Source organism: Miscanthus floridulus, chromosome 13, assembly GCF_019320115.1.
Source record: "Miscanthus floridulus cultivar M001 chromosome 13, ASM1932011v1, whole genome shotgun sequence".
Lineage (NCBI taxonomy): Eukaryota > Viridiplantae > Streptophyta > Magnoliopsida > Poales > Poaceae > Miscanthus > Miscanthus floridulus.
The window spans coordinates 66,817,976-66,843,230 of record NC_089592.1 but is presented as its reverse complement, the minus strand read 5'-3'; the positions used below and the strand labels follow the sequence as shown (position 1 = coordinate 66,843,230).

The 25,255-nt window shown below is 48.1% G+C and overlaps 3 protein-coding genes, 1 long non-coding RNA gene and 1 pseudogene across 4 annotated transcripts; all 5 read left to right on the top strand.

Moving 5' to 3' along the window:
• Nucleotides 1-787: 787 nt before the first annotated feature.
• LOC136500423 (histone H2B.2-like) lies at nt 788-1,560 on the top strand. Its single transcript, XM_066495767.1, has one exon. The coding sequence runs from the start codon at nt 896-898 to the stop codon at nt 1,352-1,354; it is 459 nt and encodes a 152-aa protein (XP_066351864.1). The 5' UTR covers nt 788-895; the 3' UTR covers nt 1,355-1,560.
• A 135-nt stretch (nt 1,561-1,695) lies between these two features.
• Nucleotides 1,696-14,754, top strand: LOC136499950 (uncharacterized; annotated as a pseudogene).
• Nucleotides 12,952-13,897, top strand: LOC136501890 (uncharacterized). Its single transcript, XM_066497419.1, has 2 exons — nt 12,952-13,077; nt 13,137-13,897. The coding sequence occupies exons 1-2, from the start codon at nt 12,952-12,954 to the stop codon at nt 13,746-13,748; spliced, it is 738 nt and encodes a 245-aa protein (XP_066353516.1). The 3' UTR covers nt 13,749-13,897.
• Nucleotides 14,755-18,499: 3,745 nt separating the features above from the next.
• Nucleotides 18,500-19,445, top strand: LOC136499949 (uncharacterized). Its single transcript, XM_066495428.1, has 2 exons — nt 18,500-18,625; nt 18,685-19,445. Exons 1-2 carry the CDS (start codon nt 18,500-18,502, stop codon nt 19,294-19,296), a joined length of 738 nt encoding a protein of 245 aa, XP_066351525.1. The 3' UTR covers nt 19,297-19,445.
• A 364-nt stretch (nt 19,446-19,809) lies between these two features.
• Nucleotides 19,810-23,057, top strand: LOC136501384 (uncharacterized). The gene is made up of 3 exons (XR_010770246.1): nt 19,810-20,238; nt 21,638-22,076; nt 22,407-23,057. It is a non-coding gene; the product is annotated as an uncharacterized lncRNA (long non-coding RNA).
• The last annotated feature ends 2,198 nt before the right edge of the window (nt 23,058-25,255 follow it).

Here is a 25,255-nt window from a genome sequence, read left to right as displayed (position 1 = left end):
TAAAAAATTCGTCTTGTAAATTAGTTACAATATATGCAATTAATTATTTTTAGTCTATATTTAATACTCTATGCATGTGTCCAACTATCTGATATGATAGAGACTAAAATTTAGGAAAGAGAAACAAACAAGCCTCAAGCCCTCAACATCTGTTGTTCACAAAGCTTGCAGCCCAAATTGAAAGGAGCAAGAAATTGTTCAAGAAAAAAGGGGTCAACAGCGCTGCGCAGCGTGGCTAGCCAGCATTCAACTTGGCCCTTGTTAGTTACTCAAGAATCCTAATTTTGACACTATGCAAAAAGAACATTTCCCATCACATCAAATTTGCGGTATATGCATGGAGTATTAAATGTTGACGAAATCAAAAACTAATTGTACAGTTTTGTTGTACTTTACGAGACGGACGTTTTGAGCCTAATTAGTCAACGATTGGACAAGTATTACCAAATACAAACTGAAACTCTATAATGCGCTACAGTCCCTTGAATTTTTGGCGGCGCCAACTTTGAGGGCAAACTAAACGCGCCCTTGGCTTCTTTCAAATTTCGGTTAGGCAACGGCGCGCCGCGCGCCGGCGACGAAAAGCATTTCATTTCCCTCCGTCTTCTCCCGCCCTCCCCTCCGCCACGTCAGGGATCCGCGTGAAAACCGCATCGCGACCGTCCGTGCGAAGAAGCACCAACGGCCCACGGCGCTTGAAGCCAGCGATCCGCGGCACCTTCCCCTCCACCAATCAGCGCTCACCTCTCCCATCCTATAATTAACGCACAGCCCCACAACCTCTTCCCCCGCCTCCTCTCCCATCCAACTACAGCGAACACATCTCCTAGCATTTCTTCCCAAATCCCAACCGATCTCCCTCCCTCGCAAACCAAGCCCAGCTCGCATCGCATCCATGGCGCCCAAGGCCGAGAAGAAGCCCGCGGCGAAGAAGCCGGCGGCGGAGGAGCCCGCGGCGGCCGAGAAGGCGCCCGCCGGGAAGAAGCCCAAGGCGGAGAAGCGGCTGCCCGCGGGCAAGTCGGCCGGCAAGGAGGGCGGCGGCGAGGGCAAGCGGGGCAGGAAGAAGGGCAAGAAGAGCGTGGAGACGTACAAGATCTACATCTTCAAGGTGCTGAAGCAGGTGCACCCGGACATCGGCATCTCCTCCAAGGCCATGTCCATCATGAACTCCTTCATCAACGACATCTTCGAGAAGCTCGCCGCCGAGGCCGCCAAGCTCGCGCGGTACAACAAGAAGCCCACCATCACCTCCCGCGAGATCCAGACCTCCGTGCGCCTCGTCCTCCCCGGGGAGCTCGCCAAGCACGCCGTCTCCGAGGGCACCAAGGCCGTCACCAAGTTCACTTCGTCCTAGGCTGCGCGGCCGTCTCTGCTTGCGGGCTTTTCTCGAGTGTTACTGTGCCTTCGCTGTAGTTAGATGTTGGTGGTTTCTTTGTCTTCTACTTCTGTAGCAACTGCGTTATCTGACGGGATAGTAATGGTGCTTATTTAACCCGGCTACTTGTTTATCTGTGAATCATCTGCTCTGAATGTGATCATCTGCCGTGGTATTGCGATTCTTGTGAAGGTTTCTTTTCTGTTGCACTTCTTGTGGAATTTTGGGTAACTTCTGAATTTGGCGCTTGAGCATGTTTTGATTTGCCGATCTGTTCCTGGAATTCTAACTGATGGTTTGTTTTGAGACACATGAATATTTTTATATAATTCTTTGATTGAAATCGTGTCTCAACTTTTTTGTTAACATCTATAGATACCCAATAGTATTTCAAAATTTTTGAAATTTGTATTTACAACGCATGTCTCTGGTATATTGAATGCCATGCCATTAATTTTTTACTGACGCCTTGACCTTTTGACTGAAATCGACCCCACTTTCTGACCGGCGAAACACTCAGGCCAGTTGGCCCATTCCCCGAAATCCCACCGCCTCGGCGCCGCTCCAGTTCTCTCCGCCCTCCCCGCCGCCCGCCCGGCCCCGCCCCCTGTTCAAATAACCCAACCCACCGCACGCCCTCGCAGCCTCGCTAGAAACCGCCCGCCTGATACCTGAAGCTTCCAGAAGGACTGGGTGAGCTATGGAGGTGGACCTGTCGTTCGGGGCGGTGGCGGCGATCTGGGAGGGCGAGGTGGCGCGGGAGATGCCGCTGGTGCTTCAGGTTCTCTGGTGGTGCGCACGTGCTCGTGCCCAAAGCGGCCAGAACCAGGATGGTGCCATGCGGCGCTCTCCGACGGCGCCCACCTCATTTCCGGTCATCTGCGCCTCGACGAAACCGCCTCGGCAGCCTTCCGGGCTGCCCCGCGTGGTTACGGCGCCGTGGTCCGCCTCCTCGACTTCGAGACCAGAACAAATATCGAGGGTGGGAGGTGCGCGTCGCATCCCACCTGCTCGGATCGTTTTTCGCAGGAACAATTTGATATTCAGTTCGGGCTGCCGCCAATTATTTTTCTCCATTTATTTGGAGGGGGAGGGGATGTTTACCATGCGGGTTTCGGGTGTTTTGCTGCGCCTGGATGTTGTCCTGTTGGGCAAAGAGTTGGGTGGGGAGGTTTTGCGGTTCCTTGCAGTTACGGCCTAGTTAAAATGAGAATGACGATACATACACAGTAATCATTTGGTCTTTGTTTCTGCTCGTGCAGGAATACTCCGGTGCTTGTTTCAACTCTGAACTTGTGAACTTTTTAATTTCGTTGCCTCGGTAATGAAATTCGGGTATTACCGTTGTGGGGAAAAAAAGGCATACTCTGGTTCTCTATCATTGTCTCATTGATCTCTGCGGTAACAATTGATTGAGTACATTTAGTAGTTGTAGATGATGTGCTATCTGTTTCACTTGTAGATATGCAGTGATTTGCAGGGAGTAAAATTCTCTAGTCTGGGTCATGTTAGTGTTGGCTATTTAGTGTTGGTTTCATATTTCCTGTTGATTAGCTCATGATATCTCTTTATGTTTCCATATGAATATTCCACTTCATGCTATCATGAGTGGCTTAGTGCTGGGTGGTACAGGGGATGCAGCTGTAACTAATTCAAATTCTTGATGACCATGTCTTGGGGTGTGTATTAAGCCTGTAGACAACTTACATTATTTAGCCTGTTCGCTTGTTGGTTTCAGCCAGTCCAAACCAGCCAGCCAACAATGTTTTCCTCTCACAATAAACCAGCACCAGCCAGCCCAAACCAGCCCAGAATCTAACCAGCGAACAGGGCGATTGTGTCTTGTGCACAACAATCTTTATATAGTAATAAAATGCCAGCTAAATTACTTGATTTCTAGAACAACTTTGCCCTTTTTATTTATCTGATAAATTCAGCTATTACTTTCAGTACTTCGATTTAGTTGCATACTCAATTTCTGGTTAACTGTCCTTCTTGTGCTATCATAGTATTCATTTTGGTGGAGGTGATTTCGGAGATGTGATGCTAATGATTTTATGGCCATTTCCCCTAATTTTTTTGGTTCTTATCTACCCATTGCTAATACTAGAGCTAAATAAGAGCACCATTGAGGGATACAGTACTTAACTTCGCTGTTTTATTTATTGAGTACTTTGAAATTTGAATCCAATGAACTCACCATTATTTATTATTTACCTTTTCGTATTTTATCTTTGAATTTCAGGTCAATTGACTCGGAACATGTTGAAGTGCTGCATACTTCCTTGAAAATTGGGGATCCCAAAACATACCGGCCTGGCTACTTGGTAAAAAAGCATGAGAAATTGGATGCTCAATTAGTGACTAGTTCTCCCAAACAGAACTTTAGAGCCAATCCTATCGGTCAAGGCTTGAAACAACTTTTGATAAGTGGGGTGGTGGCGATGTTGCAGCATCCTGTGATGCAGGTGGTTGGTGTCTCACTGCTGAAACCAGACCCAAAAACTCTTGTGAAGTACCATTTGATCCTCGCCGATGGTGTGCATACACAGAATGCTACACTACATCCCCGCCTCAACCATCTAGTTGAGGAAACTCTCCTCCGCAAGGGCACCATTGTCTGCCTCCTCGATTTTGTTTGCTGTAATGTTCGGTATCGCAGGTGCTAATAGTTCCTTATTTTTCTGAAACTGGATCCTTGATGTTTGTGGTTTCTTCGCTTTAATCACTTTATTATTCTTTCGGATTTATTTATTTATTGAACATTATGTGCTAGACTGCCACTGTGCCACATAGATGCAAGAGTGTAACACAATTCTCCTTTTTGTTCAGTGCCACTATGCTTACCGATAGTTTTCATACAGATACAGGAATAGCCACTGATAGACTGGCTATACTTTACAAGTTCAGGCTATGGTGAATCTTTTATCTTTTTTAGGCCCCTTCTTGTTTATTAACAATCATTGAGGTGAAGAATGCCACAATATGTGAATTATTAGTTCCTAATGTTCTCATGTACTCTATTTTCTGTTATGACTTAGTTGTGATATAACCGATTATGCTCATTGCTGTGGAAAGTATGTAACCTGTTGTCAATGCTGAAAAATCAATAGTCTTAAGTTTCATATTGAAGCCGTAAAAAAAGTTACTGCCTATCATGTTTGTTTCAGTCTTAGTGAGTGCAAGTTTTAATAGTGTTTGCTCTTTTGGTCTATGACTTAAGATTGAAATGTTTTAACTTTGGGTTTAATGTTCAGTGCTCAATTCAGAAATCTTACCTGTAGAATCATAGGTATCATGTTTGTGGCTAGTTATTAACTTATTATAGAGATGGACTGAGTCGGGACTCATAAGCTGTAACTATTGGAGCAGTGCCACTTGTATTTGCTAGATCTCTTGGTTATTTTTTGTTGTCAAGGTGGCCTCCTAAAGACTGGTACCCCCTTTTTTTATCAATGTATCTTTTTATAGACCCCAACTTGTTGTATCCCAACTTGTTTGGGACTTAAAGGCTTTGTTGTTGTTGTTGTTGTATCTTTTTATAGACCACTTCATGTGGAACTTGAAGTACTCCAAACAGAATGTGTGCTGATTGGAAACCCAACCTTCTATGAGCTTGGAAATAAACAGAGCCACTCCAACTCAGAGTCCTTTCTGCCAATTTCTGGAAGCTTCTGCAAGGATCAGGGAGGCATGGAGATGCAGGCAAGCCTGACGTGGGGAGCAGTGGCGGCCATCTGGGAGGATGTGGCTGCGGTGGTGCAGCCAGTGCTGCAAGTGTTTGACCTGCTTGTATGGGCAGAGATGGATGATCCATGGTTATCCCCTATCTTGCTCTCGGACGGCACCCATTTGATCCGCGGCAGCCTTTCCCCCTACATAATCAGCTCATCGATCTTCAGGGACGGCCGCCTCCACATGGGCGCAGTGGTCCGACTCCTTGAGTTCACGTGCCACAATGACAGAACTGAGAGGTATGGTTTGCTTCCCAGCTTTATCCAAATTCAATTGGTATTTGATATTGCCAAGTTTTTGGTAATTGTTGGGTGGCTTATGTATGAATCAGAAGCAAAGCAGGAAATTTGGTTTGTGAAAATTTACAAGTTCCTTTTTTTTTTAATTACTACGTTTGATGCACATGCGCATGGGAAACACACCTACCGGTATGCACACAAAAGTATGTTTCCATGGACATATTTGAACTTGTAGATGTGGGACAAATATGTTACCTCATACTCATAGTGCATGGACACACATTTACCCACACCATAGACTGCTTGTGCATAAAGGATTCATAGACCTGAAACTCCTATCAACTATGAGGTGGTTTCATCACGTGTTCTGATTGTTGTGCAGTTACACAGTTGTTGGGGTATGTGAGTTTAGCCTTCCTTGCTCTAAATTCCCAGTAAGGTTAGGGGATTTGTGATATGCTTCTATAAATCATTCATTTTCTCTTGCGTGCCTTGCTCCTGTAGGAACACTTTAGCCGCTTACAATCACTATTAGGTGAACAAGCAGCTCATGCAGTACGTCCAGTAGATGATATGCAACTCATTCGGTTGTAGCTGGGTGGTAACTTGCAGGAATAAATTAACGTGGACCATGTAATTAATTTTGTCTATTTAACATTAGATTCCATTAATTTCTTGTTGGATAGTTTGAGGCACCTCTTTGTATTTTCGTATGATCTGCATTTCATGCTATCATTCAGCACTGGTTGGTTTAAGGAAATTTTTTGTGTTTTGTTCTATGAATTAAGTTTGAGTGGCATATTAGGCCTGTAGGCTTGTATATAGTCTTGTGAAAACTCATTTTTTATATTAACATAAATATCAACTAAATTACTAGTGTTTAGAATGATGCCTTTTTTCTCCTTTTTTTTATTTTATTGTTTGGTGATTTCAACTCTTACTTTCAGTGCTTATCATATTGACTGCATGGTTCCTATGGAAGCACCGTAACACTTATGTCTTTGATAGAGAAACCCCTTTTGTTAGCGGAGTTTTGCGACAATTTAGGGATGAGTATAAGCTACGGTGTCTAGCCGTTGCTAAGAAGCTCCAAGCTCTGGGACTGGATGGGTTAGGAACACTCGGATGAGTTTTCCTTTCTTTTTGGCCATTAAACGTGTTTACCAGGTAATTGTGTTGTACGTGTATCCAACTTTCTCATGTATGGTCCTGGCATGAGTTGGTAATGTATACGGGCCATTTTTCCTCTATATAATACAATTATACAAAGATACACAACTCTCCTGTGTGTTAAAAAAACTTTCAGTGCTTTGGTTCGGTTGCATGCTCGAATTTCAGTTTAGATATTTGTCCTGTGCTATCATAGATTCTGAGTTGTAATTCCTTTGTGATAATAAGTGAATTATTGTCGTGGCCACGTTCCCCTAAATCCATCCAATCTTGTTGATAAGAAGGTGATCTTATTGGCCCTATGCTAGGGCTGCTCAACATAATGTAAGGGATGTAAGAACTTCCAGAATCGCACTTTAGGCGGGATGCCAAGCGTCTCTCCCTCTCCCGTCGCCTCGCCTTCCCCTACCTCCCCGCCGACGCTCATCCCGAGCCCGGCGGCCACCTCCACCTCGGCCGCGCAGGCGGCCAATCCCTCTCCATCGGCGACGACTTCCGTCTCTCCCTCTCCCGTCGCCTCGCCTTCCCCTGTCTCTCCCACTCCCGTCGCCTTGCCTTCCCCTGCCCCTCCGCCGTCGCTCATCCCGAGCCCGGTGGCCACCTCCACCTCGTCCGCGCAGGCGGCCATTCCCTCCCCATCGGCGACGGTTTCCTCCCCTCCCTTGCTCTCTCGCGGTCGTTCCAAGCACGAGCGGTGGGACTGCGATAGTCCGGGCTTGGAGTGCTCCGACGGTTCTGTTCCGTCCTTTCGCGACGTCGTCATCTCGTCTGCTGGCCTGGGCTCCTCGGCCCCTTCGGTGGCCGCGGCGACGGTTGTTTCTGCCGCAGTTGAAGTTATCCCAGCGCCTCCGCCTCCGCCTCCTAGGATCGTCCTTATCCGCCCTTCTGCTCCTAGGCGGCGTGGTGCTGTGAGGCCTGGTCCTGGCGGTTGGGTGAAGTTCGTGTCGCGTGGCGAGCGGCGGAGACGCCGGTGCGAAGCACGCCCCCCTCGTCGTCAAGTCCTTGCTGATTTAGTGGGCAAATGTTTCAACTGCTTCTCTGCCGGCCATACTGCTGCCTTGTGCCGTCAGAGAACTAGGTGCTTCCGTTGCCGTTCGCCGGGGCACCGCTCCTACGTGTGTCCCTTGGAGTCGGCTGGTGGCGGTGTCTTGCTGCCGGAGTGCATCTCTGTCTGGAGGCGGCTTGGGCCAATCATGTTGTCGCCTGGCGCTTCTTCCCGCAACGGTTCTCCGGCGGGTGACGAGTTTGGGGTCGCGGCGGCTAGACTGGTCGGCGGTGCGTGTGCTGTGCGTGGCCCGGGAGCTGCCATGCGTGTTTGGAGGCGCAAATCTCCAGCCCAGTTGCCGGCCGGACCCAATCCCCGCAACGGCACTCCGGCGGGTGAGCTCCCTGGTGAAGGTGGCGAGGACTGCCTGCGGAGTTGTGACACCGGGACCAGGGCAGCCATGGGTGACAGGGAGAGGCAGCCGCGTCGTCGATGTCGGCCTCGTTTTCGACAGCCGGCCGCTTCTTCCACTCCTGTTGATCCTAGGCCCTCAATTTCTTCGGCGGTGGCTCCTCCTGATGCCCTTGCCGCGCCTACGCAGTCTCTTCAATGCATTATCAACTAGGATGATCGTATGGCCAGGGCACAAGAAGACCTCGCGAATGCCGTGATCGTGACTGTATGTGGGGTGGAGCCATTGGCCCCTGCAGGTGAGGTGGCGGAGGTGCTCGCCGCTCGTCTGGGTGTCGAGGCGGGTTCCCTGGTGCTTCGTCAAACCTCCAGCTCGAGTTATCTCCTCGTCCTTCCTGATTCTGGCTTCGTTCAACGTTTGATGGATCAACGACAGCCTCCCCTACGCTCGCCTACGTTCACCCTCCTTTGTCAGCGGTGGAGTCGGTTGGCCGGTGCCTTGGGGCGGGTGCTGCCATGGTTGATCGACGTTGAGCTTCGGGGAATTCCTGTACATGTGTGGGAAACCTCAACTGTGGAGCAGTTCTTGAGCCCCCTGGCCTGTATTCAGCAAGTTCACCCTGACACTGTTGGGTTGAGGGACCTGGTCTCTTTCAGATGTTCAGCATGGTGCCTGGACCCTTCTGCTCTCCCACCCACCAAGGAGCTGTGGGTCTCTGAACCTCTGGTCGCTGCCATGGATGGTCCCTCGGTGAAGAGGCTTCTGTCCTACCCTGTTGAGACTCGGTTCTCTGTGCTGCTCGGGCCCGACGCTCCTCCCCCTCCCCCTCCGCCATCTCATGCTGGGAGCGGAGGCGGTGAGGGTCCCTCTGATCGACGGAGGCGCCGCCGTCCATCTTCCCCGACGTCGTCTGATTCCTCCACGGCGGGCGATGAGGGAGGTGGTTCTCGACGTCGGCCTGTCCTCGAGCGGGTGGGTCCTTCCTCGTCATGCGTCGTCCACGTGGTGGATTCTTCGAGCGGCGTCTTCATGGCGGCCTCTGCGCCCGCGGTTCTTCCGGAACTGGTCGCGGGTTCCCAGGAGAAGAGCGATGTAGCTCGGGGCTCCCTAGACGCTGAACCCCTCGGGCTTGCGGACATTAATCTAGCGGCGGCTGCCAACGGCTTGGAGGGCCCAATCGATGGCAGCCCGTCAATGGTCTCCTACACTTGTGCGATTCGAAGTGCTAGAGGATCTGGAGCTCCCCTCTACTGGCTGCGTTCCACCTGGGCTGGTCTCTCTTGGGCCTGAGGACTCCCCAGTTCCAGACCCGCTGGTGGCCGAAATTTCCACTAGGCTTCTGATGAGCGGCTTCAGGACTTCGTCTGTGAGGCTGGGGACCGTGGTGAGGCGACGGAGTGCCTGCCGGCCTCACCGTGTTCGCCCCTGTCTCTCCTCCGACGAGGCGACGGTAATGCCGGCCTCGCCTCGGACTCCTCCACCTTCCCCTCCCATCCCTGTTTTCGACCTCCTGGTCACCCCGCCGCTGCAGTCTCAAGCTCTGGTGAAGCCAATCTTGGTTTATTCTCGGCGTCGCTTCCGTCCTTCCAGGTTACCCGCGGTCGGGGTTGAGGCTGCGGAGCTTGCTGCCCCATCTCCGGCCTCCTCACTGATGCCCGCGGCAGCTATTGCATCTGCTCTGCCGCCGGCCTCCTCTCTGGTTGACCCGGCTGTCTTAGGGGTGGGGCCTCTCCAGGCGGCCGCAACGGTTCTGCCGCCGGCAGCCGTTGGCGAGCCCTTCCCTTCGGCGGTGGATGTGGGTGTCATTCAGGAGGCCCCTGCTCCGCCTCCGGCCTCCTCTACAGTAGTCCCGGCGGCTTCGTGGGCTGCCTTCATCAACAAACTTGCTCGGCGCGCAGGAGGCCTTCTCCCTGTCCCGGCCATCAATAAGCGGCGAGGCAAGACCGTACCAATAGGTGACACCCCCCGACGCAGCCGTCGCCTTGCTGGTGCGAAGTCTGAATTTGGACTCAACGACCTAGAAAGGAGATCGAAGAAGGCAATGAGGACTCTTGAACTCATTGAGGAGCATGAAGGTATAGATCAATAGGCCCTGGATGAATATGCGAAATTGTTTGAGCAGCCCCTGCCTGATGCTCATCTCCAGGCTCTGGCAGCTCTTTTCCATTGGTCTCTTCCTAAAAATCTGGATGACGGAGAGGGTGTTGTGCTGCTGTGTTAAGTCTCCTGATGTCTTTTCTTGGTCGTTTGACATGATTGTAATTTATGGATCCTTCCAAAATTCTGATTTGGAATGTTAGGGGTTTGAATTCTTCATCCAGACAAGACTCTCTGCGGTCTCTTGTGGTTTCTTTGCGGTCGGATATTGTGTGTGTTCAGGAAACAAAAATTGCAAGCTTCTCTCGCAGGATTATTCTCTCAGCTCTTGGGGCTGATTTCTCTGATTATGCTGTTGTCCCCTCCACTGGTGCTAGTGGGGGCATTCTGATTGCCTGGAGACGTCATATCGGTGTTTCTAGAGTCCAAAGGATTGATAATCACAGTGTAACAGTTCAGTTTGCTTCTGAGGATGGGCAAGCGTGGTGGTTAACTTGTGTCTATGGGCCGCAAGGAAATGAAGATAAAATCCATTTTCTGTAGGAACTACGTGATATCCGAGCAACTTGCCCAGGGCCGTGGATGATTGCCGGGGATTTCAATCTAATTTATAAGGATGAGGACAAGAATAATGCTAATTTTAATAGGGCCATGATGGGTCGTTTCAGAAGGTTTATCAATGATCTTGCTCTCAGAGATTCCGCTGCATGGCCGCAAATTTACGTGGTCAAATCAGCAGGTTTTACCTACTCTAGTGAAGTTGGACAGAGTTCTATGCACTGTGGACTGGGAGGACAGATTTCCTAATTGTTTGTTACAGAGTTTGGCTTCGGATGATTCGGATCACTGCCCCCTTTTGCTTGGCCTAAGGGATAACAACACTCAGGGTCGTCGCAGGTTTCATTTTGAGTCCTTCTGGCCAAACTGGATGGCTTTCAGGAAGCCGTCTCTGCATCCTGGACCTCGGTTCCTGCTGCTCCATGTCCTTTCATAACTTTGGCAAAAAAATTCAAGGCTACCACCACAGGTTTGCAGAGTTGGAGCCACCAGATGGTCGGTCAGGTGAATTTCCAGCTTGCTTTATCTAGGGAAATTCTCCATCAGTTAGAGATCGCCCAAGATAGTCGTCAGTTATCCTCGGGGGAATTGTGGTTCAAAAACTGTCTAAAAAAGCACAGCTTAGTTCTAGCTTCCCTTCAACGCACAATTGCTCGGCTGCGCTCAAGGATTAGTTGGCTCCGTGATGGAGATGCAAATACAAAGCTCTTCCATCTTCATGCTCGTCACCGCAAGAGGAAGAACTTTATTGGAAAAATTGTCGCTGGTGAGCAAATTTGCACTAGTCATGAGGATAAAGCTGTAGCTATTGATGATTTCTATGAAAATTTGCTGGGTAGCTGTCCTGACAGGGAGTACAGTATCAATTTAAATGAGTTACAAATTGTTGCACATGACCTTGCTGATCTCGAACTCCCTTTTAGTGAGGAAGAAGTGTGGAATACTATTAAAATCTTACCTTCAGACAAAGCTCCCGGGCCAGATGGCTTCACGGGTCGCTTCTATAAGGCTTGCTGGCCCATCATAAAGGAAGATATTATGTTGGCGGTTTCAGCAGTTTGGAACAGGAAGTTTGTGAACTTGGGCGTCCTCAACTCAGCCTATATTACTCTCCTCTCTAAAAAAGATGGTGCTGATCAGCCTAAAGATTTTCGACCCATAAGTCTGGTTCATAGCTTCGCCAAATTAATCACAAAAATGATGGCTAATCGCCTTTCTGGTCGTCTACAGCAAATGGTCTCTTCGATTCAAAGTGTCTTCATAAAAGGGCGATTCATACAGGATAACTTCATGTTGGTTCAGCAAACGGCGAGGCTTCTTCATCAGCAAAAGCAGCCTCGGATTCTTCTCAAGTTAGATATCTCCAAGGCCTTTGATTCTGTGTCGTGGCCTTTCCTCCTAGAGGTACTGCAGCAGCTTGGTTTCTAGCAATTATGGAGAGATATCATCAGTGGGCTGCTCTCCTCGTCTTCAACCCAAGTGCTTTTAAATGGGGTGCGTGGGGATTTTATTCATCATCGCCGAGGATTGCGGCAAGGTGACCCCCTCTCTCCCATGCTTTTTATCTTGATAATGGATGTGTTGGGGCATATGATTACTAAGGCCACCAGTGAGGGTTTGCTGCTACCCCTGTCATCTCGTGGTTTACAACACCGCATCTCTATGTATGCTGATGATGTGGCCCTCTTTCTTCGCTCGGAGTCTGGGGATATCACTACATCCATGGATATTCTTAATTTGTTCGGTGAAGCTTCTGGGCTCAAGACTAATCTGCAGAAAAGTACTGTGATCCCTATCAGGTGTGCTGAATTGGAGATTGCTACAATACAAAACCTGCTGCCCTGCCCTCTTTCAGAATTCCCATGCAGATACTTAGGTGTGCCCCTATCTTTAAGAAAACTAACTAAAGAACAAGTGCAGCCCATTATTGACCGCATTGCAGATCAACTACCTAGTTGGAAGGCAGATCTAGTGACAAGGGCTGGAAGAAGAGTACTAGTACAATCTGTTCTTACTGGGATGCTCATTTACTTGGCTATGGCCTTTGATTTTCCTACGTGGGCTTTCAAAGCGGTGGATAAAATCCGGCGCGGTTTTCTTTGGAGAGGCCGTAAAGATGCAAAAGGTGGGCATTGTCTGGTGGCCTGGGTCAAAGTTTGTCGACCACCGGAGCTGGGAGGTCTGGGAATTTCAGATCTCAAGTCTCTTGGCTGGTCCTTGCGCATGAGATGGGTTTGGCTGCAGAAAACAGAACCTCATTGTCCTTGGGCTGCTCTCCCATTACATGTGCGTGAGCAAGTGAGAGCCTTCTTCTCTGTAGCTGTGAATTCTATAGTTGGAGATGGTGCAAATATTATTTTCTGGACAGATAGGTGGCTCCATGGGCAATGCATTGCAGACCTTGCTCCTCGCCTTTTTGGAGCTATTCCCAAGAGGAGGGTTAAGCAGCGCACTGTCCAGGACGCTCTCACTAACCATGCTTGGATTTCAGACATTCAGGGAGCTCGTACAGTAGGTGTGTTGGTGGATTTTGTCCAATTATGGGATTTATTGATGGATTTTCAGCTACAGCCGGAGGTTGAGGATAGACACATATGGAGGCTCTCCTCCAACGGACAATACTCGACTAAGTCGGCATATGATGGGTTCTTTTTGGGTTCTACTCTCTTTGGACCATGGGAAAGAATCTGGAAATCTTGGGCACCGTCTAAGTGTCGCTTCTTTATGTGGCTGGTCGCGCACAACAGGTGCTGGACGGCTGATCGCCTGGCACGTCGCAGGTTGCCTCATCCTGAATATTGTCCTCTCTGTGACCAAGAAGAAGAGACTATTGACCATCTCCTTGTCCACTGTGTGTTCGCAAGAGAATTTTGGTTCATTCTGCTCAGACAGGTTGGTCTTCTGATTCTGTCCCCTCAGCCTACAGAGTTGTCCTTCCATGCTTGGTGGGAGAAAGCTAGCAGCAGCACCGCTGATGGGCTGATAAGGCAAGGACTTAATTCGGTTATTATACTTGGAGCATGGACTATTTGGAACCATCGCAATGGGTGTGTTTTCGATGGAGCAGCTCCAAGCTTAGCTGGTGCTCTGATTTTAGCTAGCGAGGAACGCCGCTTGTGGTCTATGGCAGGGGCTCGAGGATTATCTTTCCTGACTGCCCTCCTCCCCGGTAGTTAGAGTGTCTAACTCAGTAGTGGTCGTCTTGTGTGTTTATGTCAACGACGCGAGTGTAATCCTAGAAACTGGGGTGTGTGCGTGTGTGTGTGGTGTGTAAGGTGTTGTTTGGGCTCTTGCTCTTTATTCTCTTCTTAATTTAATGAAGCGCAGCTCTCCTGCGTTTTCGAGAAAAAAAAATGTAAGGGATGTACAATTAAATCCTCCATTAGCTATGTGCAGTATGTTCAATGCTGCCCGTGTTTAGTTCCAAAAAAAGTTCTAAAAAAGTGCTACAGTACCTATCACATCGAATCTTACGATGCGTGCATGGAGCATTAAATGTAGACGAAAAAAAACTAATTGCACAGTTTGGTTGGAAATCGCGAGACGAACGTTTTGAGCCTAATTAGTCCATGATTGAACACTAATTGCTAAATAAAAACGAAAGTGCTACAGTAGCCAAATTCCAACTTTTCAACCAACTAAACACGGGCGCTATAAATTTGCTGTCTACTTCTATTTACCCTTTCATAATCTGTCTTTGAAATTCAGGGTCATCGTTGTGTTAAAACTTGAAGTGCTGCGGGCGGATTGTCTGATGGTTGGAAATCCCAAACAGTATCCATCTGGCAAGTTGGAAAACAAGCGCGAGGAATTGGACACTGAATCAGTGTCCAGTAATGCCAAACTGAACTGTGAAGCCTATTCTGCTGGGCAATGCCTGAAGGAATTCCTGACAAGGGTGGATTCTTCGAGCGGCGTCTTCATGGCGGCCTCTGCGCCCGCGGTTCTTCCGGAACTGGTCGCGGGTTCCCAGGAGAAGAGCGATGTAGCTCGGGGCTCCCTAGACGCTGAACCCCTCGGGCTTGCGGACATTAATCTAGCGGCGGCTGCCAACGGCTTGGAGGGCCCAATCGATGGCAGCCCGTCAATGGTCTCCTACACTTGTGCGATTCGAAGTGCTAGAGGATCTGGAGCTCCCCTCTACTGGCTGCGTTCCACCTGGGCTGGTCTCTCTTGGGCCTGAGGACTCCCCAGTTCCAGACCCGCTGGTGGCCGAAATTTCCACTAGGCTTCTGATGAGCGGCTTCAGGACTTCGTCTGTGAGGCTGGGGACCGTGGTGAGGCGACGGAGTGCCTGCCGGCCTCACCGTGTTCGCCCCTGTCTCTCCTCCGACGAGGCGACGGTAATGCCGGCCTCGCCTCGGACTCCTCCACCTTCCCCTCCCATCCCTGTTTTCGACCTCCTGGTCACCCCGCCGCTGCAGTCTCAAGCTCTGGTGAAGCCAATCTTGGTTTATTCTCGGCGTCGCTTCCGTCCTTCCAGGTTACCCGCGGTCGGGGTTGAGGCTGCGGAGCTTGCTGCCCCATCTCCGGCCTCCTCACTGATGCCCGCGGCAGCTATTGCATCTGCTCTGCCGCCGGCCTCCTCTCTGGTTGACCCGGCTGTCTTAGGGGTGGGGCCTCTCCAGGCGGCCGCAACGGTTCTGCCGCCGGCAGCCGTTGGCGAGCCCTTCCCTTCGGCGGTGGATGTGGGTGTCATTCAGGAGGCCCCTGCTCCGCCTCCGGCCTCCTCTACAGTAGTCCCGGCGGCTTCGTGGGCTGCCTTCATCAACAAACTTGCTCGGCGCGCAGGAGGCCTTCTCCCTGTCCCGGCCATCAATAAGCGGCGAGGCAAGACCGTACCAATAGGTGACACCCCCCGACGCAGCCGTCGCCTTGCTGGTGCGAAGTCTGAATTTGGACTCAACGACCTAGAAAGGAGATCGAAGAAGGCAATGAGGACTCTTGAACTCATTGAGGAGCATGAAGGTATAGATCAATAGGCCCTGGATGAATATGCGAAATTGTTTGAGCAGCCCCTGCCTGATGCTCATCTCCAGGCTCTGGCAGCTCTTTTCCATTGGTCTCTTCCTAAAAATCTGGATGACGGAGAGGGTGTTGTGCTGCTGTGTTAAGTCTCCTGATGTCTTTTCTTGGTCGTTTGACATGATTGTAATTTATGGATCCTTCCAAAATTCTGATTTGGAATGTTAGGGGTTTGAATTCTTCATCCAGACAAGACTCTCTGCGGTCTCTTGTGGTTTCTTTGCGGTCGGATATTGTGTGTGTTCAGGAAACAAAAATTGCAAGCTTCTCTCGCAGGATTATTCTCTCAGCTCTTGGGGCTGATTTCTCTGATTATGCTGTTGTCCCCTCCACTGGTGCTAGTGGGGGCATTCTGATTGCCTGGAGACGTCATATCGGTGTTTCTAGAGTCCAAAGGATTGATAATCACAGTGTAACAGTTCAGTTTGCTTCTGAGGATGGGCAAGCGTGGTGGTTAACTTGTGTCTATGGGCCGCAAGGAAATGAAGATAAAATCCATTTTCTGTAGGAACTACGTGATATCCGAGCAACTTGCCCAGGGCCGTGGATGATTGCCGGGGATTTCAATCTAATTTATAAGGATGAGGACAAGAATAATGCTAATTTTAATAGGGCCATGATGGGTCGTTTCAGAAGGTTTATCAATGATCTTGCTCTCAGAGATTCCGCTGCATGGCCGCAAATTTACGTGGTCAAATCAGCAGGTTTTACCTACTCTAGTGAAGTTGGACAGAGTTCTATGCACTGTGGACTGGGAGGACAGATTTCCTAATTGTTTGTTACAGAGTTTGGCTTCGGATGATTCGGATCACTGCCCCCTTTTGCTTGGCCTAAGGGATAACAACACTCAGGGTCGTCGCAGGTTTCATTTTGAGTCCTTCTGGCCAAACTGGATGGCTTTCAGGAAGCCGTCTCTGCATCCTGGACCTCGGTTCCTGCTGCTCCATGTCCTTTCATAACTTTGGCAAAAAAATTCAAGGCTACCACCACAGGTTTGCAGAGTTGGAGCCACCAGATGGTCGGTCAGGTGAATTTCCAGCTTGCTTTATCTAGGGAAATTCTCCATCAGTTAGAGATCGCCCAAGATAGTCGTCAGTTATCCTCGGGGGAATTGTGGTTCAAAAACTGTCTAAAAAAGCACAGCTTAGTTCTAGCTTCCCTTCAACGCACAATTGCTCGGCTGCGCTCAAGGATTAGTTGGCTCCGTGATGGAGATGCAAATACAAAGCTCTTCCATCTTCATGCTCGTCACCGCAAGAGGAAGAACTTTATTGGAAAAATTGTCGCTGGTGAGCAAATTTGCACTAGTCATGAGGATAAAGCTGTAGCTATTGATGATTTCTATGAAAATTTGCTGGGTAGCTGTCCTGACAGGGAGTACAGTATCAATTTAAATGAGTTACAAATTGTTGCACATGACCTTGCTGATCTCGAACTCCCTTTTAGTGAGGAAGAAGTGTGGAATACTATTAAAATCTTACCTTCAGACAAAGCTCCCGGGCCAGATGGCTTCACGGGTCGCTTCTATAAGGCTTGCTGGCCCATCATAAAGGAAGATATTATGTTGGCGGTTTCAGCAGTTTGGAACAGGAAGTTTGTGAACTTGGGCGTCCTCAACTCAGCCTATATTACTCTCCTCTCTAAAAAAGATGGTGCTGATCAGCCTAAAGATTTTCGACCCATAAGTCTGGTTCATAGCTTCGCCAAATTAATCACAAAAATGATGGCTAATCGCCTTTCTGGTCGTCTACAGCAAATGGTCTCTTCGATTCAAAGTGTCTTCATAAAAGGGCGATTCATACAGGATAACTTCATGTTGGTTCAGCAAACGGCGAGGCTTCTTCATCAGCAAAAGCAGCCTCGGATTCTTCTCAAGTTAGATATCTCCAAGGCCTTTGATTCTGTGTCGTGGCCTTTCCTCCTAGAGGTACTGCAGCAGCTTGGTTTCTAGCAATTATGGAGAGATATCATCAGTGGGCTGCTCTCCTCGTCTTCAACCCAAGTGCTTTTAAATGGGGTGCGTGGGGATTTTATTCATCATCGCCGAGGATTGCGGCAAGGTGACCCCCTCTCTCCCATGCTTTTTATCTTGATAATGGATGTGTTGGGGCATATGATTACTAAGGCCACCAGTGAGGGTTTGCTGCTACCCCTGTCATCTCGTGGTTTACAACACCGCATCTCTATGTATGCTGATGATGTGGCCCTCTTTCTTCGCTCGGAGTCTGGGGATATCACTACATCCATGGATATTCTTAATTTGTTCGGTGAAGCTTCTGGGCTCAAGACTAATCTGCAGAAAAGTACTGTGATCCCTATCAGGTGTGCTGAATTGGAGATTGCTACAATACAAAACCTGCTGCCCTGCCCTCTTTCAGAATTCCCATGCAGATACTTAGGTGTGCCCCTATCTTTAAGAAAACTAACTAAAGAACAAGTGCAGCCCATTATTGACCGCATTGCAGATCAACTACCTAGTTGGAAGGCAGATCTAGTGACAAGGGCTGGAAGAAGAGTACTAGTACAATCTGTTCTTACTGGGATGCTCATTTACTTGGCTATGGCCTTTGATTTTCCTACGTGGGCTTTCAAAGCGGTGGATAAAATCCGGCGCGGTTTTCTTTGGAGAGGCCGTAAAGATGCAAAAGGTGGGCATTGTCTGGTGGCCTGGGTCAAAGTTTGTCGACCACCGGAGCTGGGAGGTCTGGGAATTTCAGATCTCAAGTCTCTTGGCTGGTCCTTGCGCATGAGATGGGTTTGGCTGCAGAAAACAGAACCTCATTGTCCTTGGGCTGCTCTCCCATTACATGTGCGTGAGCAAGTGAGAGCCTTCTTCTCTGTAGCTGTGAATTCTATAGTTGGAGATGGTGCAAATATTATTTTCTGGACAGATAGGTGGCTCCATGGGCAATGCATTGCAGACCTTGCTCCTCGCCTTTTTGGAGCTATTCCCAAGAGGAGGGTTAAGCAGCGCACTGTCCAGGACGCTCTCACTAACCATGCTTGGATTTCAGACATTCAGGGAGCTCGTACAGTAGGTGTGTTGGTGGATTTTGTCCAATTATGGGATTTATTGATGGATTTTCAGCTACAGCCGGAGGTTGAGGATAGACACATATGGAGGCTCTCCTCCAACGGACAATACTCGACTAAGTCGGCATATGATGGGTTCTTTTTGGGTTCTACTCTCTTTGGACCATGGGAAAGAATCTGGAAATCTTGGGCACCGTCTAAGTGTCGCTTCTTTATGTGGCTGGTCGCGCACAACAGGTGCTGGACGGCTGATCGCCTGGCACGTCGCAGGTTGCCTCATCCTGAATATTGTCCTCTCTGTGACCAAGAAGAAGAGACTATTGACCATCTCCTTGTCCACTGTGTGTTCGCAAGAGAATTTTGGTTCATTCTGCTCAGACAGGTTGGTCTTCTGATTCTGTCCCCTCAGCCTACAGAGTTGTCCTTCCATGCTTGGTGGGAGAAAGCTAGCAGCAGCACCGCTGATGGGCTGATAAGGCAAGGACTTAATTCGGTTATTATACTTGGAGCATGGACTATTTGGAACCATCGCAATGGGTGTGTTTTCGATGGAGCAGCTCCAAGCTTAGCTGGTGCTCTGATTTTAGCTAGCGAGGAACGCCGCTTGTGGTCTATGGCAGGGGCTCGAGGATTATCTTTCCTGACTGCCCTCCTCCCCGGTAGTTAGAGTGTCTAACTCAGTAGTGGTCGTCTTGTGTGTTTATGTCAACGACGCGAGTGTAATCCTAGAAACTGGGGTGTGTGCGTGTGTGTGTGGTGTGTAAGGTGTTGTTTGGGCTCTTGCTCTTTATTCTCTTCTTAATTTAATGAAGCGCAGCTCTCCTGCGTTTTCGAGAAAAAAAAATGTAAGGGATGTACAATTAAATCCTCCATTAGCTATGTGCAGTATGTTCAATGCTGCCCGTGTTTAGTTCCAAAAAAAGTTCTAAAAAAGTGCTACAGTACCTATCACATCGAATCTTACGATGCGTGCATGGAGCATTAAATGTAGACGAAAAAAAACTAATTGCACAGTTTGGTTGGAAATCGCGAGACGAACGTTTTGAGCCTAATTAGTCCATGATTGAACACTAATTGCTAAATAAAAACGAAAGTGCTACAGTAGCCAAATTCCAACTTTTCAACCAACTAAACACGGGCGCTATAAATTTGCTGTCTACTTCTATTTACCCTTTCATAATCTGTCTTTGAAATTCAGGGTCATCGTTGTGTTAAAACTTGAAGTGCTGCGGGCGGATTGTCTGATGGTTGGAAATCCCAAACAGTATCCATCTGGCAAGTTGGAAAACAAGCGCGAGGAATTGGACACTGAATCAGTGTCCAGTAATGCCAAACTGAACTGTGAAGCCTATTCTGCTGGGCAATGCCTGAAGGAATTCCTGACAAGAAGGGGGATGGTAACCACATTGCAGCAGCCTATGATGCAGGTGGTCGATGTGTCACTGATGACTTCAAGTTTGGGAGGTACCACTTGATACTCTCTGATACTGTACACACAGGATGCTACACTAGCACCTGACCTGAATCACCTGGTTGAAAATATTCTTCTCATCAAGGGTTCCATCATCTGCCTCCTTGAGTTTATTTGCGATACCGCCAAGAGTCCCAGGTGTGAATCATTCCTTGTTTTCTCAAAAATGGATCCTCGTGCAAGAAAGACTGGTTGAGGTCTTGGGGCCATTTATCACTTTGTTAGTTGAATTAATTTTTATTTGTTGAAGTATATGTACTGATTTATAATGTGGCCACTTATATGCAGTTCAGTACATTTTCACTTCACATCGTGTACAGATAGCTTGCGTGCAACTTTGCAAGAATACTAACTGATCGATAGCTCATCCATGGGGTGTACTTTTTGATCAATACTATTATATATTTTGTCCACATTTTATATAATTTCAGACTATGGTGTTTTTCGGGTCCTACTTAGCTATTAACAGTGATTGAAGAGAGATCAAAATACTGACATACTGTACAAGAAGAGAGATACATTCCTACATTCTTTGTTGCAGTGGAAAGTCAACCTTGTGAATGATTGAGTTTAGCCTTGTCATATTGAAACATTGGAAAATATCTCAGCATGTCACACATGGTTTGCTTTAGTTGAATTTATACTTTACAACAGCATTTGTTTTTGCTGACTTCCACATATCATGTTTTGTGTCCCAACTTGTGTTGAATGTTCAATATGTCATTCATAAGTCATGGTGGTGTCTAATGATTTTTAGATGGCATGGATACCAAATTTATCTGGTACCGGGATGTAACATTTGAAACAGTATTTGCTAGCCCTCTTGTTTATTCTTAGTCATGAGATTGACCTTTTAGATACTGGTATTATTTGCCCAATCAGCACTTTTACACAGCTAAACTGTCAAATCTTCAGTTGTTGATTGTGTGTATTCTTAGTCATGAGATTGACCCCTGTTGGTTGAAGGTGTTAAGTGTACACCCTGACCACCTAGGTTCAGGTCCTCAAGTGATCTGGTTTTGTTTTCTTTTTTCACTTTCAAAAGATCACCTTGTAAACAAAGTTTGACACTATATATTGGCCAGTTGGCCATATTATTGAACTACCAAACCTAATAATGACGTGTGCTGCTGTCAGCTGTGCTTTGGTTGGAGTAACTGGATTCATAATTTTGATATGCTGTTTCTTCTTATTATATTTATGGGGCTTACACTTGAACGTGTAGTGCTTAGTTTTGGTTGAGCACTGTATTATTACTCCGCCTATTCTACTCACTACATGGCGTCTTGTAGATAGTTGTCATTTCCACTACTCAATATTACAGCGGTTAAAAATGGGTTTTAGGATTGTCATGTTACTAATTTTTCTATGGTCTGGTTTGTGCTGAGTGCTGGCCACTATAAATGTTGAAATTTGTTTCATGGAAAATGTTTCTCAGTTGAGAAAAACGATTACACTTTACTAACAAATTCACCATACTTTGTTGACCTTTTTTTGTTTTTTGTTTTTCTGTCTGCATGCTTACTTCTGAGTTCAGTATGATCATTGTTATCCAACTTGAAGTACTGCAAACAGTATGTGAACTGATTGGAAGCCCTAAAGCATATGAGCTCTCCTTATTTGAAAAACCCTATGTGCCTGAGGGTAAATATGGGGAACCATATCCCAGATCTGTGGCCAATTATGCTCAACCAATGAATGGATAGTGGCCAAGGCTTCAAGGGCCATCTGACTTGGGGGGCAGTGGTGGCAATTCTGGAGGGTCAGATGGCAGCAGAACGGCAACCTGTGATGCAGGTGCTTGATGTCTCAAAAGATAATTCAGAACGGTACCGTATTTCGCTCTCTGATGGTGTCTACTGGATGCGTGGTTTTCTCATATCCAACCTAAGACACCTGGTTTATAATAATTGCATCTGCAAAGGAACTATAGCTCGCCTCCACAAGTTCTTCTTTGACACCTTCCGGAACTGCAGGTACGGATCCCTTTTCATGTTGCACTATATGTACAGACTTGTGCAGTGCAAGAGAGATCGAGTTTGCCTTGGCTGTGTGTGTATCTGCATGAAGCATGATGTACTATATGTTTAGAAAACTTTTGATTCATCTTTAGTGGACCTTTTATTGCTTGAAACAAGTTCTTATATAGGATATAGCTACATCTTAATAAGATGGACACCCTCCTGGCATCTTCCATTCATGGTTTTGTTCACTTATCAATTTGCCACTTTGGAAAAAAAAAAAGGAACCTAACTTCCTCTGTTACCTGACCTTCTGTGTGTTGGTTACTTGGCTTTTGAATTCAGGACCATCTTTTTTGCGCAATTTGAAGTGCTCGAAAAGAAATGGGAGCTGATCGGTAGCCCTACCTATAAACCTGTAAACAAGCAGAAGGGATCCGATGCTGGCCATGCTTCCTACATTCCTGCAGACGCTGAGGGACAATCCTCTGGCCAATCTCATCCTAGATACAAAGCCACCCCAGGTTGATCGATCCGGTGCTTCACATGGAGAATCTGTCTCTTGCTATCCATACCCCGTATAGTACATTGATGTTCTTGTGTCATATACTAGCTACATGGCTGGTTTTTGGTTGCGAATCTGATTAGATCCATAGTATGATAGTAACTCTTTTTTTTGAGGTCGGAGGTCCAAAAACTTGAACATGGAGCAGAAGTAATGTGAACGATGTTGCCTGGGAATATGACTGCCATGTGTTTGGGACAGTACGCAGTAGGCTTCTTTTGTTAGCTGCTTTGCCCTCCTGCCTTTTCCGTCAGAGTGGCTACTCCCTCCTGCATTTGCTTGACAACGGGCAATGGCGAGATAAGATAGGCCTTCTGCTTTAATGTTGAACCATGGGCTGCTTGGTGAATAATAAATACATGGTGACTTGGTGAGGAAAGGGGGGCCGGAATCTGTTTCATTTTTTTTCTATATATATGAAAAAGAGCAAGTACTACAGAAAAAAGGTTTCCTCTGAAGAATGCCACTGTGGGTCTGTGGCCCTGAATAGGATGCCTTGTCAGAGTGCTAGTAATTACAGCCTGTTCGGGAGGCCGTATCGTATCGTGGATTATTTACTGCTGGCTGGTTTGATGTAAGAGAAAAACACTGTTCCCGGCTGGAAATTTACGATCGTTTACGGACAAGCGAACAGGCTCGCGCTACGCGCGCGTATGGCCCATTGTTGAAGGCAGTGGAAGTGCGAGCTGAAGCGATCTGCAGACTGCAGTTGAGCAGACGTTGAATGGAAGTGAGGCCGTGTTCTGCCATTGCTCGTGTACTAATCAAGACCTTGAGATGTTCCAGCCGACCATCCACTGAAGGACGAGAGGCAGCAGGGCCGAGCTGAACCCCGTCGTCCGTCGCCGAGAAGTGAGAAGTCCATGTCATGTGCACAAGCAGGGGAGCCACGCCGAGCACCGGAGCACGGCGGTCAGGCGTCAGCCTGTCACGAAGCTGTCGAGCTGGCAGTATACTCCACGTCTTCGGTGCCGTTTTGCAGGTAGGACGGCAAGACGATATTGATGCCACTGGGGACGCCCATGAAGATGAGGGCTCTTAAGTAGCGTACGTGCGGGTGCTGCTATGTTCTTTCTCTGCTACTGTTTTTTCAGTTTTTTGTCGACCACACCAGCACACCACCGGCCCTGACCTCTGCCGCCGCTGGCTGCGCCGCTCACAACCCACCGCTGCCCTCTAAATCCAACCATAGGAGAAAAAGCTTGGTTGTTTTTCACCGCTTGTTCGGTGATGCCCCACCATCGAGCTCGCTGCTCTCGCCACCAAGCTTGTCCCCCCTCAACCCGCCACCAACGCCGTGGCCACTGCCGCCGCCGCCACCTCCTCCACCGCCCGGCATGTGGTGACCTCACCAGCGGTCGCCCCACCCACAGCCCGTCCCCTCCCTTTTCTAATTTCACCGGCGTCCTTGCAAGTGCGTCGCTTGCACGTAGCGGCGAACGTGCACCAATATAAAGATTGTGCATGAAGATGGCCGAGCCGGCTGGTCAGTTGCAAGAGGAGATTGATCATAGCCATGGAATGGACAAGCTGGTCGAGTGGTCGAGGCAAAGTAGATGAGGTAAGTGGACCGCAGACAAGAAGTTGGGTTTGCAGTTGAGTGCTTGCCAAATGGGAGGGAATGCGAGCCTTTATCAAGGGAGGGATTAGCTCGAGCTTGTAGCATCGGGATCTGTGTACTTTTGTCCTCGTGGGTTTATCTTTGTATAGGTGTATAGATTTGGTAGTCAGCCATACGCTGTGGACACAACCAAGCTCCCGCGTCATGGCATTTGGTCTATTGTGAAATGGTAGCACTATTCACATACGTACTCAATGTTTTAACTTCAACTCTTGCTTTGGGTTAAATCTATATGTGGAGGGACATCGTTATGGAGGGCTTATGGGTTAGCCCGCTTACATCCTTACTGCTTACTAAATCGTGCACCCATCTCTGAAAATATAAAGAGCGAATGGGCGCACGGAGCTAGGAACGGTTTAGTTCAGTCGTTTGGGAACGAGCCAGTGGAAATGATCTAAAATTCGCAGGCCGTAATGGAAGGACTAGGGCATGACAACTCGATCACCATAGGGTGTAATACATGATACTCTGGTGCGAAGCCGATTGGGGTGTTTGGTTTGTGGAATGATGTGGTCCGTCATCATCTTACTCTATAGTATTTTGTTTGGTTAGCGGAATAGAATGAGTTCATCAGCACCCAATTCCTCATAAGTTAATAATTAATACTAGTATGAGGAATGGGGTCATTCCACTGCCTTTTAAGAATGGACTCATGATGCATCATTCCATCTAGAATGAGTTGATTCTTTAAACCACAATCACCACTAAGGACGTGCCTGGCTTGCTGCCAGTTGCCAGATGCCGGAGTGTGCAGACTACCTTCTGTGAGCTGAAGACTTACCTGACGTTGAATGTCAAGCGATCTGCAACGTAGCACAGGTGTTCTCAAGTGTAGCCGTTGCTCTTGTAAATTTTATGATCAATGAAGAAAATAAAAATAGGAACGTGCTTCCATTCAAGTGCCCTGTTATTCAGAATACTGGAAAGTAATCCATCACCTTTCATTTTCAGCAATTTTACCTGAGGTTTCAACAATTTTCCAGCGAGTCGATCTCGTCTCTTGTGATG

What these genes read in the sequence shown, in the direction of transcription:
- LOC136501890 (XM_066497419.1), top strand. Translation starts at nt 12,952, where the DNA reads ATGGGCAATGCATTGCAGACCTTGCTCCTCGCCTTTTTGGAGCTATTC. An exon ending in TTCAGACATTCAGGGAGCTC is followed by an intron (nt 13,078 to 13,136) that starts GTACAGTAGGTG and finishes ATGGATTTTCAG; the next exon opens with CTACAGCCGGAGGTTGAGGA.
- LOC136499949 (XM_066495428.1), top strand. Translation starts at nt 18,500, where the DNA reads ATGGGCAATGCATTGCAGACCTTGCTCCTCGCCTTTTTGGAGCTATTC. An exon ending in TTCAGACATTCAGGGAGCTC is followed by an intron (nt 18,626 to 18,684) that starts GTACAGTAGGTG and finishes ATGGATTTTCAG; the next exon opens with CTACAGCCGGAGGTTGAGGA.
- LOC136500423 (XM_066495767.1), top strand. Translation starts at nt 896, where the DNA reads ATGGCGCCCAAGGCCGAGAAGAAGCCCGCGGCGAAGAAGCCGGCGGCG.